The 18,809-nt window shown below is 35.6% G+C and overlaps 1 protein-coding gene across 1 annotated transcript in view; it reads left to right on the plus strand.

Annotated features, from left to right (window-relative positions):
* Positions 1-18,809, plus strand: part of LRBA (LPS responsive beige-like anchor protein) — a 419,175-nt gene that overhangs the window by 47,600 nt on the left and 352,766 nt on the right. The window contains exons 6-20 of the mRNA XM_075090413.1: positions 921-1,042; positions 1,148-1,274; positions 2,520-2,639; positions 2,956-3,102; positions 3,948-4,145; positions 4,829-4,962; positions 6,239-6,347; positions 6,456-6,608; positions 7,636-7,804; positions 9,670-9,749; positions 11,256-11,318; positions 13,006-13,103; positions 15,605-15,697; positions 16,523-16,631; positions 17,193-17,274. Of these exons, the coding sequence (XP_074946514.1) occupies positions 921-1,042; positions 1,148-1,274; positions 2,520-2,639; positions 2,956-3,102; positions 3,948-4,145; positions 4,829-4,962; positions 6,239-6,347; positions 6,456-6,608; positions 7,636-7,804; positions 9,670-9,749; positions 11,256-11,318; positions 13,006-13,103; positions 15,605-15,697; positions 16,523-16,631; positions 17,193-17,274 (1,804 nt within the window). The remainder of the gene's footprint in view (positions 1-920; positions 1,043-1,147; positions 1,275-2,519; positions 2,640-2,955; positions 3,103-3,947; positions 4,146-4,828; positions 4,963-6,238; positions 6,348-6,455; positions 6,609-7,635; positions 7,805-9,669; positions 9,750-11,255; positions 11,319-13,005; positions 13,104-15,604; positions 15,698-16,522; positions 16,632-17,192; positions 17,275-18,809) is intronic.

Consider the following 18,809-nt stretch of genomic DNA (forward strand, 5'->3'; position numbering starts at 1 on the left):
TTTATAGCATTTTGTTTGGACAGGGATAGCTGAACGGAACGTGGGAGCATAATAAGGAGCCTGGCGACACTCAAGTTCTTTGATGTTTTCTGTTCATTGGTATTGATCATCTGGACAGCATCTTTGATCAGAGGCTATGGCAGTCTTAGTTGAAGTGTGTATTGCAAATCTGTGCAGCAAAACAGTGGCAAGTTAATAGTAATGCTAAAAAACCTCCCAGCCAAACAAAAAAAAACCCCACAATAAACCCCAATGGTTTAAAACAAAGGGCTGTGCCACACAGTTTATAATGTAAGAGCTTTTGAGCTGACATAAACACAGTGTTTGATATGCAGATTTTGGCTGGTGGGGATTGTATTTTCTTTTAAGGAAGTTTATAAGTCTGTCATAATCTAACTGGAAGGCTACATAGACAGAAGTTTCAAGAGAGAAAAGAATCTGATAAGTGAATTGTATATGATTCTCTTTCTGTGGCCAGCTTCTTTTCATAATCAGTTATTTTCCTGAATGCCAGCACTATGTGAAAATAAGTTTATGAATCTGATTAGTCTGTCAGGTTGCCACAAAACCACATCAACTTGAATTTGCATTTTGAGGAGTTTTTATGCTGTAAGGCTTCCACTAAAGCGTGTAATTTTTGAAGTGCTTTATGAAGACATAGTAATTTTCTTTGAGATATAAAGATCAGTTTTTAAATACTTAGATGAATTAAATATTTTATCAATGCAGTACAAAAAGCACAGACGTTAGGCCAGACTTTTTTAAGAGAAAACTGTACAGAGAAGCTACATGTTTGTAGTGTATGCATTTGTAGTGTGTATCTGTATATCAGTATACATTTGCAGCGTATCTCTTAAGCTGCATACTCTTACTGTTGTGATGTTGATCTTTCTACATTAATAACTTTTTGCTTTCTTTAGGCTATTGCCTTACCTCCTATAGCCAAGTGGCCATACCAGAACGGGTTTACTTTCCACACTTGGCTAAGAATGGATCCTGTAAATAATATCAATGTGGATAAGGATAAGCCTTACTTGTATTGGTGAGTATTAATGTAAAACTGTGTTTCTGATGTTCAGTTTCTATTAACTCTTCAATGATTTCTGCTTCCGTCCGTGTATGTGCTGATTTTGTTCTCATTTGTTAGTTTTCGAACAAACAAAGGGCTTGGTTATTCTGCTCACTTTGTTGGAGGCTGCTTGATTGTGACATCCATAAAATCAAAAGGAAAAGGTTTCCAGCACTGTGTAAAATTTGATTTCAAACCACAAAGGGTGAGTAAAAATAATAAAATCTTTCATGTAGATTTCATGAATTTAAAAATGTAACCTAGGAGGAGTGTTGTAGCTGTTGATTAGCCTTGTATTTCTGTATAAGAACAGTTACACTAGAATGAGCAAAACAAATTTGTGTTCTGAATTCTTATTTCTTTTTAATTTTACTTCTCAAAGATTTAAGAGCAAGTTCAAAAATGCGTTTTACCAGAAGTGTATGAATTTGTGAGACTTGTGTGAGTTCTCTGAGCACTTTTTGTACATATACAGAGCTTGAAAATTACAAGGCTTGTAATTTTTAACTTCTCTGTTTATAATGTGTTTTCTCCCACCTCCATAGATTCTATTATCCTTTTCCTAAAGGGTTTTGCTAAGGCTCCCCTTTATGTCATTGGTTACTCAATATAGACAAGATGCAGTGTTATTTTAAGAAAGCATAATTACTAACCCACATTTCTTTTTCCTAATCAAGCTAGGACCATTAATGGGAATTTGTTGTTCTTACATGTGGGAGAACAACAGACTCATTCTTGAAAGAATGTTAGACTTTATGTTCATTTAGGTTGTCTAGAAAATAGTCTCCTTGCATTTGCTGCTTTATTCTGTGTACCTTTTTAGATGTAAGAATTAAAATATGAGTTGATTTTATTATTGATGTTCAAGGCTTGCTTGCCTATTAAGTAGTATGCTATGTTGAAAATGTTTTCTTTTTCAAATAGATATTCTGCTAATGTTTCTGGAGCAACTGGTGTAAACATTTTGTGGGAGAACAGGCCTCCTCAGGAATTTCTTATCAGTAATCCCTTGCTGTAAATATGGATTCTGTTTGTGATAATTTGACATGCACAGCCTTTGAAAGTCTTTAGTCTGGAGCCATCCTTGCTCTTTGGAATGACAACATTTGCAGTAGTCCATCATGCTAAAAGTAACCCAACTTAAAAATTATTTACACACTGGTTTCAGTGTAAATTTGTTTCAGCATTGCCATGAAGATTTTTTGAGTTCTATGCTGTAAATATATTTTAAGCTTCTGTGTCTACTTATTGTGGAAAAGATGGCATATTATTCTTTGACATAGCTGTGCAAGAAAACTGACCATCAACTTAATCTTTTCAACTTAAAATAAATCTTTCAATCTTTATCTAATTCATACAAATAGTTGAATTTATTCCACCATGCCCCACTTTATGTTTAAGCTACTTGAAGTGTCTATAGAATTGTATCAATTTTTTTCTTATCATTTAGTGGTATATGGTTACTATAGTGCACATCTATAACCGGTGGAAGAATAGTGAACTTCGATGTTACGTGAATGGGGAACTGGCATCTTATGGAGAAATAACATGGTTTGTCAACACCAGTGATGTAAGTAATCCCTGTATATGAATATCTATAGTTGATCATATTGATGGATAAAATAGATATTCTTTGCCATTTTATTATTAAACCTCCCCCATCTTATGCATTTTTTTGTTTAAATGTGGAAATAAAATTAATAACCTTTTGGTAGAGGCATAGATTCTGCCTTTATGCATCTCAGAAGTTAAAATGTGTTTCTGCTGAGACCCTCAAATGCTTGCTCATGTAAAAATAATATTCCCTGATAATATGTATATTCTTTGCATAATTTGCTTGTGTAGCATAGATTAAATCCTATTACTGGGTTCTGTTTCATTTTCAGACATTTGACAAATGTTTCCTGGGTTCTTCTGAAACAGCAGATGCCAATCGAGTGTTTTGTGGGCAAATGACGTCCGTTTACCTTTTTAGTGAGGCTCTCAATGCTGCTCAGATCTTTGCCATTTATCAGCTTGGTCTGGGATATAAGGTATCTTAGAATTGACTGTAAAACTTCCAAAGTTTAATTCTGATAAGACTCTTTATGGTGGGTCTTAAGAGCGTTGTGACACCGCTATGTCATTCTAAAAATGTTCTTACTGTGTAGTCTTTATTAAACTTTTCCGTGTTTCTTCTGTATGTCTACAAGTACTACACATAATCATTAATTCAATTATTTAATTTCTTATAAAAAATAAATCTGTGTTCATATTTACTTCTAAAAATTTCTGTGTTGGTGGTTGGGAGAGGGAGAGCACCACTCATCTCTGGCTAGGTTCACTTTTTCATCGAGTCTGAAAACTTTAGATCAACTATGATGTATTTGCTTTAGAAATGTAGCTTTATAGTTGATTGTGCTAGTTGGTTTTTTAATGCGTGAATTTAGTGCTGAGGATTAGTTTTGTTGCAGTGATTTATTATTTGTTTTGTCATAGCCTGAGGGGCACTAATTGAAGACTGTTATTCCCTAGCAGCTGTACAAACATATGCTAAAAAAGATGGTTCCTATTCTATCTACTCCTGAATTATTAGTTCCTTCTGAGTGAACATTGCTGACTGTCATTCTGTTTCCTAGCTAACGTATTTCTTTTGCATTGCCCACCATTTTGGCAATGCTACTTTTCAGGGGTCAAAAAAAATTCTGCATTTCTAACTCTGTAAAATTGACTTTGACTCCATGTTCTTATAAGACCCCTTCTTTCTGAAATATTGCTGGATTGAAGAAGCAATGTTTAGGCATTTTTTGGCATTAGTTCTGTTCTGAACTGTATTCTCAATGTGTGTAATCTAATTTTATTTTCTTTTTTCCTTCCTCAACCTTGCTCCCCAATCCAGGGAACATTCAAATTCAAAGCAGAAAGTGATCTCTTCCTTGCTGAACATCACAAACTGTTGCTATATGATGGCAAACTATCCAGTGCCATTGCTTTTATGTACAATCCAAGGGCTACAGATGCACAGCTGTGTCTAGAGTCATCCCCTAAGGATAACCCTTCTATTTTCATTCATTCACCACATGCCCTCATGCTGCAGGTATTTCTACATTTTCATAGATTTGGAGGATACAAATGATTTCTGTTTGAAAACCTAAAAATCAAGTTTTTTAGGGATCTGGACAAGACAGAGATTTGCTGATAGGCTGGGTTTTTTGGGTTGCCCCTGCTGCTACCTTTCCTGTTTCTTGAATTAATCTGGATGCACAAGAATCCTAAGAAAAAAAGTTAATTTTATCAAAGCTACAATCTAAAAATCATCAGTACTACAAAGGCTGTCTTAGCTTTTTTTTTAAAAAAATCCCTCTTCTTCGTTTCTGACATATGTTCACTCCCCTACAGATATTATCTATCTCCCGTCCTTTGCCCAGTTGATATGATACCCTTTTCTTCCCTGTGCTTTGAATGCCTTAATTTTTTAATTTGGCAGAAGCTTTTCATGTGTTCTGTTTAGTAATAGAGAAACTCTAGAAGACTTGTTTTAGTTTGCAAGCCACCTCCTGTATATTTGTCTGAGGATCTACACTGTAGGCTTATCTAAAGCAGTAGGTCAGCCAGGCTATGCATTTATTGTGGCTGTGGCAGCCAGTTTGTAGTTCTCACTGTTTCTTTTTATTTGGTAGTAATACAGTGTTTATATTGAAGAAATTTCAAACTATTTCGAGCAAACTTTTTAACAGTTTCTGTAGGAGATTTCAATATTTCTTTATTTTTCTTTGTCAGGATGTGAAAGCAGTCTTAACACATTCTATCCAAAGTGCCCTTCACTCCATCGGAGGGGTGCAGGTACTTTTCCCTCTCTTTGCACAGTTAGACTATAGGCAATATTCATCAGACCACATTGACACAACTGTTTGGTGAGTGCATGTACTTGTTGTGTTCTTTGTTTCTTTTTAAGTAAAGGAAATTAACTCTTGCTTTATTAAGTGGCATAGTGGTTTAAATTGTCTGTGCAACAGTGAATTATGTCTCAAAACAAAAAGGTGGCCTTGTTACAAGCAAGGCCTCAAATTGTTTATTTGTACAAAATTTTCTGTGAAAGTTCACACAGAATCAAAATGTACACGTTTCTACTTCACAATTTTTTGTGTAACAGAATTACAGACAATTCTCTTGAGCTTATTCCCATCATGGAGAAATCCACTGGGGTTGGCTTCAAGAGAAACTCTGTGAAGGGAGAATTTTTCAGCTACATAAAGATATTCCTTGGAGGATTGTTTTTGTTTTTACCCTCAGACTTTTTGGAAGATACTGTTATTCAGTGTTACTGCTGGGCTTTTCCTCTGATTTCAGCTCTGTTTCAACTCAGTCCAACTTCTGAACATCCAGGCACAGAAACTGGTGGAGCTCCTAAGTTAGAAAGTAGTATTAATAGCAAAGGGATTGCTTTTTAGAATCCTGGTGTGGTTTGCTCTGTTTCATTGCAATTGTAGTTTCATGACTGTTTAAAGATGGTCTACATCCATATTTTTGCTAAGAAGGGGTGGTCACAATGTTCCTTTAGCCCATTTGTACATTCCTGGGACTCTCTTGAGCTGTCTCAGACCTGGGCATCTATGTGATGAGTCAGGGATTTGATTCAGTTGCAAGCTGGCCCAGCAATGTAGAGGGGTTTTCAGCTGGCTAAGGTCTTGATTCATAGGCACTAGGCTGTGATGCAAGGGGAGGGGCATGAGCATTTCTTCTGGCAGCAGCACAGAGTTGAACTGGCTTGAAGCAATAGTAAAGCCGTGTCTAGACAAATATTTCCAATATATGCTCATATGAAAGCAGTAGGAAGTGGAATGGCATTTGTTACTGATCTTGCAGAATTTTGTAAGTGAAATGTGAAGGAGAGAGAAGTACACACTTAGCTGTTGCCTTTCTGCAAGAACGTATTTTCAGCAGAATTTTGCTATTGCAGTTATCTCAGAAACCAGAATTTCAAGTTAATAATGCATTAATTAAAAGCAAGAAGTTAGAGCTTTCAAATTTTAGTCTGGCTTTTTGTTTTAAAAATTCCGATCTGAGCCTTTATATAACACATTAAATGTATTTCTGGGCTGTGTGATAAAAATGTTAATTTGGAAATACTTTCTGTCTCATTGTAGCCCTTTAAAACATTTTTCTTTACTAAAACATTATATTTTTCAGTTCTACTTTATTGGCTTTCATCATGGAGTTGTTGAAGAACTCCATTGCTATGCAAGAACAGATGCTTTCCTGTAAGGGCTTCCTTGTGATAGGGTATAGCCTAGAAAAGGTAAAGCAAATCTTTCCTGATGTCATACATTAATGTTGAGTTTTTTTGAGAAAAATATTTTTACTAGATTGTTACAGGGCTCTTCCTTACGCAGATCTTCTTTTACAGTCTTCCAAAGCCCATGTTACCCGAGCTGTACTAGAACTTTGCCTTGCCTTTTCAAAGTACCTAAGCAACTTACATAATGGGATGCCCTTGCTGAAGCAACTGTGTGATCATGTTCTCCTTAATCCTGCAATATGGATTCATATCCCAGCACAGGTAAAATTGCTTATTCTTATGAATAAGGTATCTTACGATGTATTGATTTGGGAGTGTTGAGACTAAGCCTGGACCCCAAGAATTACAGGTCCTGGCTCCCCAGTAGAAATCATACAGGAACTGTTTTCACACTCTGCTTTTCTGTGTGTAGCTGTCAAATTTTGCAGACTCCCAAGGTTTTCATGGACTTCAGAAACCTGCAGTGTTCTGCAGAGCAGAGTTGGGAGTGACTGCTGGTATCCGTGACCCAGGCAGTGTTGTAGATTGAGAAGGAATTTTGAATGGGTTAGTTGCCAAAACCATGGCAATTTTTAAGAGAAATTATCCTGGGTGTCAGATTTGAAGTCTTCGCTTAAACTGACATATTCTCTGCGAAGTATTTTTGGTTTGGTGCATCTATGTTCTCTGAGACTGAAAAGCCTGGATGGAAATTTTCCAGTTCGTTCTACCTGAAACCTTCTTACCAAATTTTTTGATTCCCTTCGTAAGGGTTTGTTTTGCATTTCAAAAACTGAGGCAGCACTAACAGCTACGGTTGAAGTCGTCGTAAAACATTTATGTTTGCTACAGCTAAATTAAATTATTAAGTATTATTGAAGTCGTTATTTCTCAGAAGAGAAAGGGAAAGAAGGTATGTAAATAATTAAGCCTATAATGAATACTTAAGCCTATAATAAATATACACCTTTGTATAATACTTCATGTGTGACCCTGTTCTGAACAGAGAGGTTGGACTAGATGATGTCCAGAGGTGCCTTCCAATCTCAGCTATCTGTGATTGTGTGAATACCATGCTTTCATGCTCCTATGAGAGCGGAACAGCTTAAAAATCCATAGCACTCTATAGTTTTAGAAATAAAATGAAATTTTTCATCAGTTGTCAAGGATTTTAAGAGCTTTGTGACTGAGCTATGCAGACAAAATCTATTTCTTTAAGACATTTTAATAGATGAAATTTAAGAATGCAGTTGTCTGATGTGCTGCAGTTTGCTGTGATGATTTTTGATCTCCTGGTTGGGTGTTGCAGGTTCAGCTGATCCTGTACACTTACCTGTCTACTGAGTTCATTGGCACTGTTAACATATATGGTGCAATCCGGCGCGTTGGGACAGTTCTTTTGGTCATGCATACCCTAAAGTATTATTACTGGGTAGTGAATCCTCAGGATCGCAGCGGTATAACTCCCAAGGGTGTAGGTATGTATTCATTTCTACTCTCACAAGCTGATGCTTGTTTTTAAAAAATGTTGTATGCGGTGTATAGCATAGAACCGCAAATGTTCCAGAAAGAATTTTATCTTAATGCGGTGGGTTCACTGTAATAGTTCAGGCAGTGTGCTTTTGTCCACAAGGATATTCTTGGAAGCTTTTGTTCAGAAACTAATGGAAACTTTCTTCAGAAGTCATATCCTGTGTCACCAAACACCTACCTGCATTAGTACTAGATAGAACTGGTCAGAGCTGTGCCTGGGAATATAGTCTCTTCATGGAGCTCATTCAAGTACTGGACAGGCTTTAAGTGCTTGTAAGATCTATTGATAATAGCAGTATAGCTGAAAACAGGCTATGGGTCTATGGATCTGAACTTGTTGGAAAACAGCTTAATAAGTATGCTTAATCCAGACAGCAAACTCAAGGCAAAAGAAGTAACAAGAAATTTAGAACAGGTGTTTAATACTTGTCATTGACATGGAACACAGAACAAGAATACTGATCCTAAGAAAAAAGCTTGACTCAGAAATCAGTACTGTAAAAGGAACAGGGAGAAGTGAAACGTGCAGATAGAACTGGCACAGATATGGGAATTAATGCTTTTTGGAAGTATGGCTTTACAACTCTTCTAATTGTTGTTCTGTGGTTTATGGGGTTGGACACAGCCTTGGCAAAGGGAGAATAACATATCTCTAGTCTGTCCTCTGATGAAGAAAGCCTCTGCAATTTCAGAGAGAGAAGCAGGTGGTGAAAGAGAGCTAGATGTACTGGGAGTGAGTGCTCCTTAGATGCATCCAACTTCCTGCCACCAAATTTTTGAAATGACCAACCCTTCCTGTTAGAGGGTTGCAAAAATTGTTTCGTAGTATTTTGCATCCTGAAAGGATCAAAGCATGCGTGTTTTCTCCTTTCTTTTTAGTGAAGGCATGATTAACTTAATTAGTTTCTGAACTGATTTATTGAGCCTGAGGCAAATGTATGTGTAAGATAGTCTTACTAATACAGTTTAATGGCTTATTTTGACTAGACTGGTCTATATTGGAAATAACTATTCTTAAACCAAATATGCCTGTGCACCTATACTGTATAAAACCAGACTCATACGGTCACTTATATTTGCCAGTTGATTTGCTTTTCCCCGATGATTAAGATTGTAAGAACTGTGAACTTGTGTGCAAATATAAAAACTATCCCTAGAAATGTATTTGCAACAGTTCGTTTGCTTTCTGTATGAAAGCTTTTACTTTGTTTTGACATTTGCTTGCACCTGTTTTTTTAACCTTGTGTCTTCTGGGAACTACTCAGTGTCTGAGCATTTAAAATGTTTCAGTGAAAGTCTGCTTTACACAGGAATGGCAGAAGCAAGTCCTTTTGACTTTGAGTTAACAAATAAAGACTTTGGCTTTCAAGGTCATCTATATATGTAACATTGCAAGATTGAATTTTGTTGTGTATATAGCCAATGTGTAATAATGGCACGTAGTTCTTCCTTTGAGCTTTAGCAGAAGAACTTCAATAGTAAATTGCAAAAATTTGAAATCTGGAAATTCATCAGTCTTATTCCTTGCATGAAATTGGTTCATAGATGCTGGAAGGAAGTGGTATAAACATGAAAAGAAGAGGGCTTTCGAAAAGCCTTAGTAGAACCTCACTGGTTGGGCATTTTGCTAATAAACAGTGATAAAACACATTATTATTTTGTAGTCTGAAGTGGAGGAAAGATAACTTTACTTAGAATTGTGCCCTCTTCACCAAGAAAATGCCTTTTATTTTTCTGTATGTGAAAATTAATACTATGCCAATAACAACTGTTAATTTGTATTTCACATATCTACTTTTCTTTTTTGTAGACGGGCCGCGGCCTACTCAAAAAGAGATTTTATCTCTTCGAGCATTCTTATTGATGTTCATTAAACAGCTAGTGGTGAAGGTAGGATAACTTTAAATTATGACAGGATATCTAAGTTTCCTTTCATAAACAAATGCACTTCTTTTTCTAAGGATGTTGAATTTTGTGAACAAATAAGTAAATAGAAATGCCATGCAAGGTGCATCTTTTTAGTGTGGCTCTTGCCACAGACAGCGGTGCTAAAGATATATTCTTCTCCCATTTAAGCTGGTTTTTATCAAAAGTGGAGCTGTTAAATCATTAGCTTAGAAATGTTTACTACTGCAGAAATAAGTATTTGATTCCATATTTTGTTTTTGACAAGAACAGTATCACCTGCATCAGAAGTGCTTAAAGACTAAAGAGCAACATTTGACATTGTATGCTGTGGGACAGAGGAGGATAAGAAAGACTCTATTAATAAAGTTTCACAGCTGTTTGTTAGACATTAGAGGAGTATTGAAATTCAGCAGTTCTACTGCTTATAGACTCTTCTTAGCCCTTTCCTATTGTAAGCTCTGATCCCTCTTTTCTTCTCTTCATTCTGTAGACTGTCTTTTCTGTGTTTGAGTCTAGCTTCTTTTTCTCCTCTTCCTCTGTGTTGCTAAGGGACCAGTATGCTCTGTGTGCTGCTACCCTTAGCCCCAGCAGTATGGAGGAGTAACTACCAGAAAAGTTCTGCTCTTGATTCTTGTGCTCTTTTTCAGATTGGATGTTCTGCAATTGAAGTATCAGGGACAATTTAGCTATCAAACTCTAAAAGACTTTCACTGTTAGCTTAATTTTTTTTTTTTTTTTAACTTCTGTCAGACATTTTTAACTTGGACAGTTTTGGATAGAGTTTCACAGGGACAGTAAAAAGCACGTCCATTGTAACAGGTTGATTCTTTTCCAAATTTTCTATTTGTACACAGTGCTGCAAAATCTTGGGAAATGAGAGACTTGCTTTAAAAATAAAAGCCCTAGAAATAAAGAAACCTGCTTTTCCCTTCCCTCATCCTTTTCTTAGAAATTGTTGGTTTTTATTTTCACCAGAAAGACCTCAAGGCATATTACTGACATAGACGCCATAAATGATGTAAATTTCTGCAGAGTTGATAGCAACTGAAGATAAGATCCTGTCGTGGAAAATAAGAAGCAAACTCAGCTATAGGCATAGCTAACAGGCTTTTAATTAAACATCCAGCTCTACTTTTGGATCCTCTTTGCCACCTTAATGTAATTCTTCTATTAATAGGAAGCTCTCAGATCAGATTATCGGTATCAATTAACATGTGCTACTCTAACAATTTAATGTACTACATTACTATCTGGCTTATTTTTATGCCTATGTTGGAGTTGTCTTAATGCACTTTTATAACCTTCAGTGGGTATTTTTTGGGTGGGGAAAAGGTACCTTCCATCTATGAAGCTATTGTAGTATCAAGTGAAAACAAATCTGTCCTGTGGGACTTGTTCTATGTAGAGCCAAGGCTTGTAATAATGCTCTTTTGGGAACAGTACTTTTGTACTTGAAAGATGATAGTTAAAACCTGATTGTTTTTAAAGGACTATGGAATAAAAGAAGATGAATTGCAGGCTATCCTCAATTACCTGCTCACTATACATGAGGTAATTTTTAATTTGGGGGGCATGCGGGGTGGGGGGGGGAAGAAAAGGTAGTACTGCTGTTTGTGGCCACCAAATATTTGAATATTTTCAAATATTACCTTTGTTATGCCACAAGATGGCTCTGTAGAGGAAGTAGCAAACATTGTCCAACTTTTTAGTGTAGTGTGCTGAATTGCCAATATTCTTGCAGTGATTTAAGCACTATGTTCAGTGTTAGATTGAAGTTCATTAAGCCAGTAAGTCAAAATGGTTTCTTATGTTGTTCTGCAAACTGATTTACCAAGCAGAAAAACAGATGGTGAGGCTGACTTTAAAAAAAAAAAAAAAAAAAGACAAAACCTTGTTTTATGCTGCCTAAGTAATATTTTTGTTTTGTTGTTCTCTCCTTTTTATTTTGCTTCTTAAATAAAGCGATAAAATTGAAAACATGCATTAAAAAATAAAGATGTATGTTAATGGGATCTAAGAGAAGCATATAAACTTAATTGGGAGAAAATGTTGGTTACCACTGATACATCTGCATCTTCATATTTTAGCACCAGGAACAGGCACTTTATGCCAGATGCAACATCAAAGACAAGGGAAATGGGGACATAAATCTAACTGATCTCATCTCTGTAAGGGTGCTTGAAATGGGTAAAATAAGGAATTAATTGAACTTCAAGCAGTATGGATTTTTTCCTGTATTTTTCTTTTACTCTCTGTGCCAGTTACTACTACTTGGTAGTACCATGGTCAAGCAATTTAAGTCATTCTGCTTTATATGAAGATGTAAAAAATAAGACTCTTAGTAACATGTAAGAGTAAACCAAAATAGCAGAAACTTTATATAGCCTTCAGATGAGGAGGTGGTATTGTAACTATCTTAGCAGTTTGCATGGTCAAGTCTAAAAGGTCCATGAATGCTGAATCCCACAGAATTAGGTATCTAGTTGTAAATTCTGGAAAACATTAACAAAAAAAGTAAAATTCAGCCTTCTCGTAAGGTTCATTCATCAGTGATAGTCTCTGTAATGTAAGCTAATAATACCATCAGGTGAGCACAGTTGTTCAGGGGATGTAAAACTGGTTGTTGGAAAGTGTGTGGTTGGTTTGTTGTGATTTGTGTTTCCCCCCCACCCCCTCCCAATAAGCTTTCACAAAGAAGGGGAAAAGAAGGCAGTTGCAAAATTAATATACTCTAGTTAAGAGTGCTTTAGACTAATGGTATGGAAAACTACTGAGCAGCTTGAATGACCTATTTTAAGTGTTGTCTGTGGCAGGTGGTGGTGTTTGTTTTTTTTATTCTGGGGTGGACATTTGTTACTAGAGATTTTGCATTAAACCCCAACCTGTGCCCCAGAAAATGTGCAGCAGTTTATTTCCAGCTCCTGTGCAGTAAAGGGGGAGGGGGAATATACATGCAAACAGATGAGCATGTGTGTGGAAAGAAATAAGCTTACATCCATCCCAGACACAGAAGTATCACTTTTCACTCTAAAAAATAATGGGGCTTTTTTTAAAAATATTTTCTCCTGCACTTGCCTTCCAGATCTATACCTCTTCTGATCCTGGCCTAATTGTTTTGGTCCTTGGTTTACATTACTCTCCAGACCATTTTGAAATGTTTTGTAGTGGTTCTTTTAACCAAAACAATGTTCTAGCCTACATGCATTTTAAATTCAAATTTGTAACTTTTATTCAACAGGATGACAATCTAATGGATGTCTTGCAGTTGCTTGTTGCTCTGATGTCAGAGCATCCCAGTTCTATGATCCCTGCTTTTGATCAGAGGAATGGATTACAGTAAGTTTGAATTTTGTAAGTGGGCAAAAGGAAATAGTATTTTGACCACACTGTTGCCTGCTAGATTTCCTATGAAATCTGCAAGGTCCTCATCAGTGTATGTGGTGCAATTTTAGAGTCCTCATCTTGGGAGATTTTTGTGTCCAGGTGTTCTTTTGACAAGAGGTGATGTTGGATTTATTATCAATGAGGTCTTTTTTTTTTTTTAATGATTCCAAGCTGTCAGCCACACTTAAACAGGTAGTGATCAATTTGAGTTAGTCTATACATTGATGTTAAGTCTTCATCTACTAACTCTTAGTCTTCAGCCTCCCATTCCTATGTATATTTTAGAACTGAAAGTGGGCTGACAAAAATTGGTCCAGATTTCTTCTGATCATTATTAGTTCTCTTTCCTTTTTTATTTTATTTAACATTTAAAGCATTATGGGACTTTTTCAGAAGAAACCTTTTATTTGTTTAAATTTAGCATTTTGTGGTACAGGTTGTTCACAGTCTCTTTTTCCCAACAAACAGAAAAATATTTTTTAACACTATTATGAGAGGAAAGTAGGGAAACTAGCAAATTCTACTAACAGTAAAAGCACAAGAGAAGATCTGCTAGAAAAAGCCTAAATTGTGACTCTGAATTTGTGTTGTGGCTCTCAGAGGGTGGTCATATCATTGAACTTTTATAATTTAAAATGAACCTGCCTGGACATAGTGGGGGAAAAAAAATGGAATAGGCAATCAAATATAAGAACTATTCCTAGAAGGGTACATGGCGTAGTAATTCTCTTGCTGTGTAGAGTCAGAGTCTCATTTCGTACATTTTGTTGCACCTATTGGTTAACCCCTATTTATACATATATTTTTTCCAGTTGCCCTTTCTCAGGAGACAACATTCAGGCACATTCATAATTGTTTTCTGCCCTTTTAGTGCAAGGCTGATATTTTTTTTCACCCATTTTCTTCAGCTTTTACTTCATTTGTATGGTAATGTATTATGCTATGGCAAACTAATAATAACTCTAAATAATAAAGTATTTGCATGTCATGTTGGGTCTCCAATGCAATATGTTTGTTTTTATTTAACAACTGGCAGTAGACATTTTCTTTTTATTAACTAGTATATGGGCAAGTCAGTATGAATAGTGAGTCCACAGTGAGACATCACTCTGTTTTCCCGTCTCATTTGTTACATTCCTTGCGCCTGTATTGTCTCCAGTCACTTAGCGGGTTGTTTGTATGCTTATTGATACATCTACTTTTTGCAATTAAAACACCATATTCTTGAAATTTAAAAACAATTTTACAAAGCTTTCTAAATATTTGGGTTTTTTAACAATTAAAATTTTAAAAGTAACCAATTCTCTGAAGAAATAATAAGTTAAATGAAATATTTTTTTCCTATGCAATTAAGTAACCCTCAGACTGCTCTATTAAGACAAGCAGGGAAATTAGATATAATTCATAAATACACTCCTTTGTCTTACCTTTTTTTGGGGAGATTTACAAGGGTCAAAAACTTGCATTTCTTCACATTGACAGAAAGCCAATATTAGAATTTTTCAGTGGGTAAATAAACTTTATTTAATAAAAGATTAAGCTTTAAAGTACTGCAAATAAATGTTTGAGAAGTTACGATTAAATACTAGTCTTATTTCTTCTTATTCTGGGAGTGGAAGGCATAGATACACATGGTGAGATCTCTGCAGTACTATAGATTGAACTGGTAATGTTAAATATACTTGAGGTTACCAGACACTTTCCCCTGTAAGACTGTACTTCCAATTGTTTATTAATTTACCAGACTTTTATCAGTTACACTGACATTTTCCTTGCTGTGTTTGTTGTACTCTCATTTTCTTTCTTGGGAAAACTTCAGATAGAACTGATCAGCTAGTGAAGTCTAGTACTTTGCTTGCAGACATGCTCCTTGCTCCCAATGGCTTTCTTCTTAAACCTTCTTAGTGGAGAATTATAAACAGGTGTAGAGCATAATCATAAGGAGGTGAAGAGGAGAAACCAATGTAGGTGAAAAGAGAAGAATGCCTCCTGACCTGGTGTCCTCCCCTGTACCTCCTGAGGGAGCAACAGTGCACACAAACGTCAAATATTAGTGCTAGTAATAAACCCTCCTCCATACATGGATATTCCTATCCAGCCACCTTTATACTCAAACAATTGCTTGCTTAGTTTTCTTGATAAAATGTCAGATTAAGACAGTTCTCAAGATAGGAATTGCAGCAGCCTTTCACAGCATATTTTATGTATTGATATTTGGGAGATATTGAGATTTGATTAAAAATCTCTAAATAAAAATCTCTGAAGTGTGCAATCGCAAACTATTGTGCCATTAACAGAAACATCATACTGGTTTTTGTAGTCTTGTTAGTAGTCATTCTTTTAAATAAGGCTCAGACACAAATTTATTTCCATTCTACTGGATTTAATTTGTCATTCCAAAAATTTCTGTGTATTTCAACTATTTTAGGAAGCCTTGTGTTTTCTCCACTTAGGGTCGTCTACAAGCTTTTAGCTTCACAAAGTGAAGGCATCAGGGTGCAAGCTCTAAAAGTGATGGGATATTTCTTAAAGCATCTCTCTCCAAAGTAAGTATTGTTTGAGGTCTTAAAACAACCCCTCCAAAAAAGAATGAGAAAGAGTAGGTTGTGACACATACATGCCATATATTATTTTGAGTATATATTGTTTGGTGTGTCTATATACACACGTTTGTACATAAAGTAAAAGAAGTTATGCTGGGGGCTAATCACTAAATATGCTTCACTGAATAGGAGCTACTATTCTTCAGGTACCCTTCAATTTTTTTGCCATTAATACATTTCTGATGTGGTGGAGTTAGTTGTTATTGGCAACTAGTGCCCAGGCATTCTTACTTTCTTACCAAGTTAATTTAATACTTACTTGCAGTATGGCTCCCTGCTTTTTAAACTGCTCTTTTTCCATAATTCCACTGAAATCAGTAGCAAGAATTAGACTGGTGAGATTGAACCCTGTTTTACTTACTGAGAACTAGATTTAATATGTCTCAAGTTGCTACAAAAGGAGGTATCTATTGAGATCGCTGTCCATGGTTGTATTTTTCAGTGAAATGAGGACAAATATGCCCTTTCCTTAGTGTTTACCAAGATATCCCTAAGGGTGCGTCAGCTTTTTGGGCCTATGGGTGAATGGACCGCATTTATGGAAGAAAGTGAGCTGTCTTCTGCCTGTCCTTAGGGAAAATGAGTTGTCCTTTCAGAATTTGAATCCTTGCCCTTTTCCTTAACCAAAAGTGAAAGGCTTAAGTTAAAATAAAGAAAAAGATGTTTCCAGTGATTTCATATTTCTTGAGGCATACTTTTTAAACTTTTTTTCTTCCCCTAAAGCAAGTTGAATACATGAGTTTATTTTATCTTTCTGTACTGTTTTAGGAGAAAAGCTGAAGTCATGCTTGGACATGGATTGTTCTCTTTGTTGGCTGAAAGGCTGATGCTTCAGACAAGCTTAATCACCATGACCACATACAATGTCCTATTTGAGGTAGTAATATACTGTAGTTAGGATCCAATCTTCCTAATTACTTGTAAGACATTGTTAGAAAATTGCTTACATATTTGTGCTGATATGTTCCAGATGACATTAAACTTTAGCATGATGCAGCTGAGCGCTGCTTTTTTTTTTTCTCCAGAGCTTACTACTTGAGGTCCCACCCCCCACCCCCGGCTTAACTTGGTTATGCTCATTATGAACAATTCTAGATAATGAGTAACCTGAATGTCTGAAGCAGACACTCATATATATGTGGAATTTTATTATAGCAATCCTCTTGCCTTATGATGATTGTTTTGGTTAGATTCGGGTTTCTCTTCCAGTGTATTTAAAATAACAGTGTGTGCTTAAGAGAAAGCAAAAAATAGTTTAGAGTAAAATTTTAGGAACAGGATGAAATAAATTATTAAGAAAGAGAACAAGTGGGTTTTTTGGATAATTTTTAGAACCATGGTAAAATAATGATGGTGCTATATGAAGGATATTTCAAAATATTTTTTCAGGAAGCTGTCTTTATGAACATTGATATGGCATCATCTTCTTTTTTGCTAGATCCTAACGGAACAGATTTGCACTCAAGTGATACATAAACAACATCCTGACCCAGATTCAACAGTGAAGATACAAAATCCTCGTAAGGATGATATATATTTTTAAATGCTACTGTAAGAAAAGTCTACTCAAAAAAAAACACATGAGAAAGCTTATTAATTACATCCACCAGTCTTAATTCTGATCTCAGTTTTACATAGCCCTTCATACAAAAGGAAAGATAATGTGCATTTAGTTGGAGTTATTTAGGAAGTATGGCTCTATAGCTTTTTGAATGACGTTTTACGTGTCTAAATGTGTATGTAGTTCATAACTCACCCTTTTTGGCTGTGCAGCCATGTTATGAAATGGGTTTTCAAGACTTGCATGCACAGGATACTTTGATTTAATATATGTGAAGGTTCCAGCAAAATTCTGATTGCATTATTTAGTGATGTCAGACTAAATTACCTGAAATATGGAAACAGCCTTCATCTTAAATTACATTCAGTACGACAGTGCTAGATGGAAAGTAGTAGAAATGTGTCTGCTCACTGTTTTTGTTAGCTTACTTTATGGGAAATATCTTGATATGAAACTTTAGATGTCTTTTGAACTAAGAGAAAATACTGATCTCCTTTCCTGAATTATATGCATTACTAATGTGCTCTGTAAATAATACAATGGACTTATGATAGCTTTGGGAGTTCTTTTTTCTGGAGAAAGAATAGGTTTTCCACTTTCATAGCTGCTTTATCATTAAATGTAGGTCATAGTTGTGGGTTTGCTTCATGTGGAAAGTGGGGGAAGAGAAAGAAAAGCGAAGCAGATACAGAGGAAAGAAATCTGGTTGCAGTATGGCATTTGCCTTCTGGTAAATCTGTATTGAAGCAAGAGATGTGAGGAGATTTCTGTTGCTTTCTCTTAAGATTTTTGAAGTTGGCAGTCACTGCTGCAGTTAATACAGATTATTTGTAGCGTGAGGTGTGAGTCTGGAATTATCTAGGTCTAGTAGGAAGAATGACTTCTAGAGTACGTTTTTAAGATCAGTGCTAATATCAAATAAGGAATTTCTCTTTTTAAAGAAATTGTACAAAGGTGTACTGAAACTACCACAGTGACCATTTTGAAATTGCACCCTAATTTATTTAGAGTTACCTTTTTTAGAAAGTAACAAGACAAACTTTGCTTTAACTTTAAACTTTACTTTAAAAGTAACAAAACAAACAACAAAAACAAACAAAAAACTTTTCTAAAGTAACGAGAGTGGTTACTGCCCCACTGCTTCAAAAAGTGGACCACAATCACAGTTTTGACCATCTCCTAAAATTATAGAAAACATTATGCTCATAAGAGATGAAATTTTATATCAGGAAGGTTTTCCCCTCTTTCTCAAACTTTTTTATTACAGAAATTGTTATGTGTAATCGGAAGTTGTTCACATTCCTCAAAAATTCAGTTTTATTAAGGTAGAGCAAATTCTATTAATTTTTCTTCTATATTGATTGTATAATAGACACATTGTACTATGTGAACTTCCTTCAAAAAAGGTTCTGACAGGTTCTGATAGCTTGTAATTTGTCATGCAGTAACATTTGTGTTGCTTAAACCTGATAGTTCAAAAAAATTTCAGAATAA

Source organism: Phalacrocorax aristotelis, chromosome 4 (assembly GCF_949628215.1).
Source record: "Phalacrocorax aristotelis chromosome 4, bGulAri2.1, whole genome shotgun sequence".
Lineage (NCBI taxonomy): Eukaryota > Metazoa > Chordata > Aves > Suliformes > Phalacrocoracidae > Phalacrocorax > Phalacrocorax aristotelis.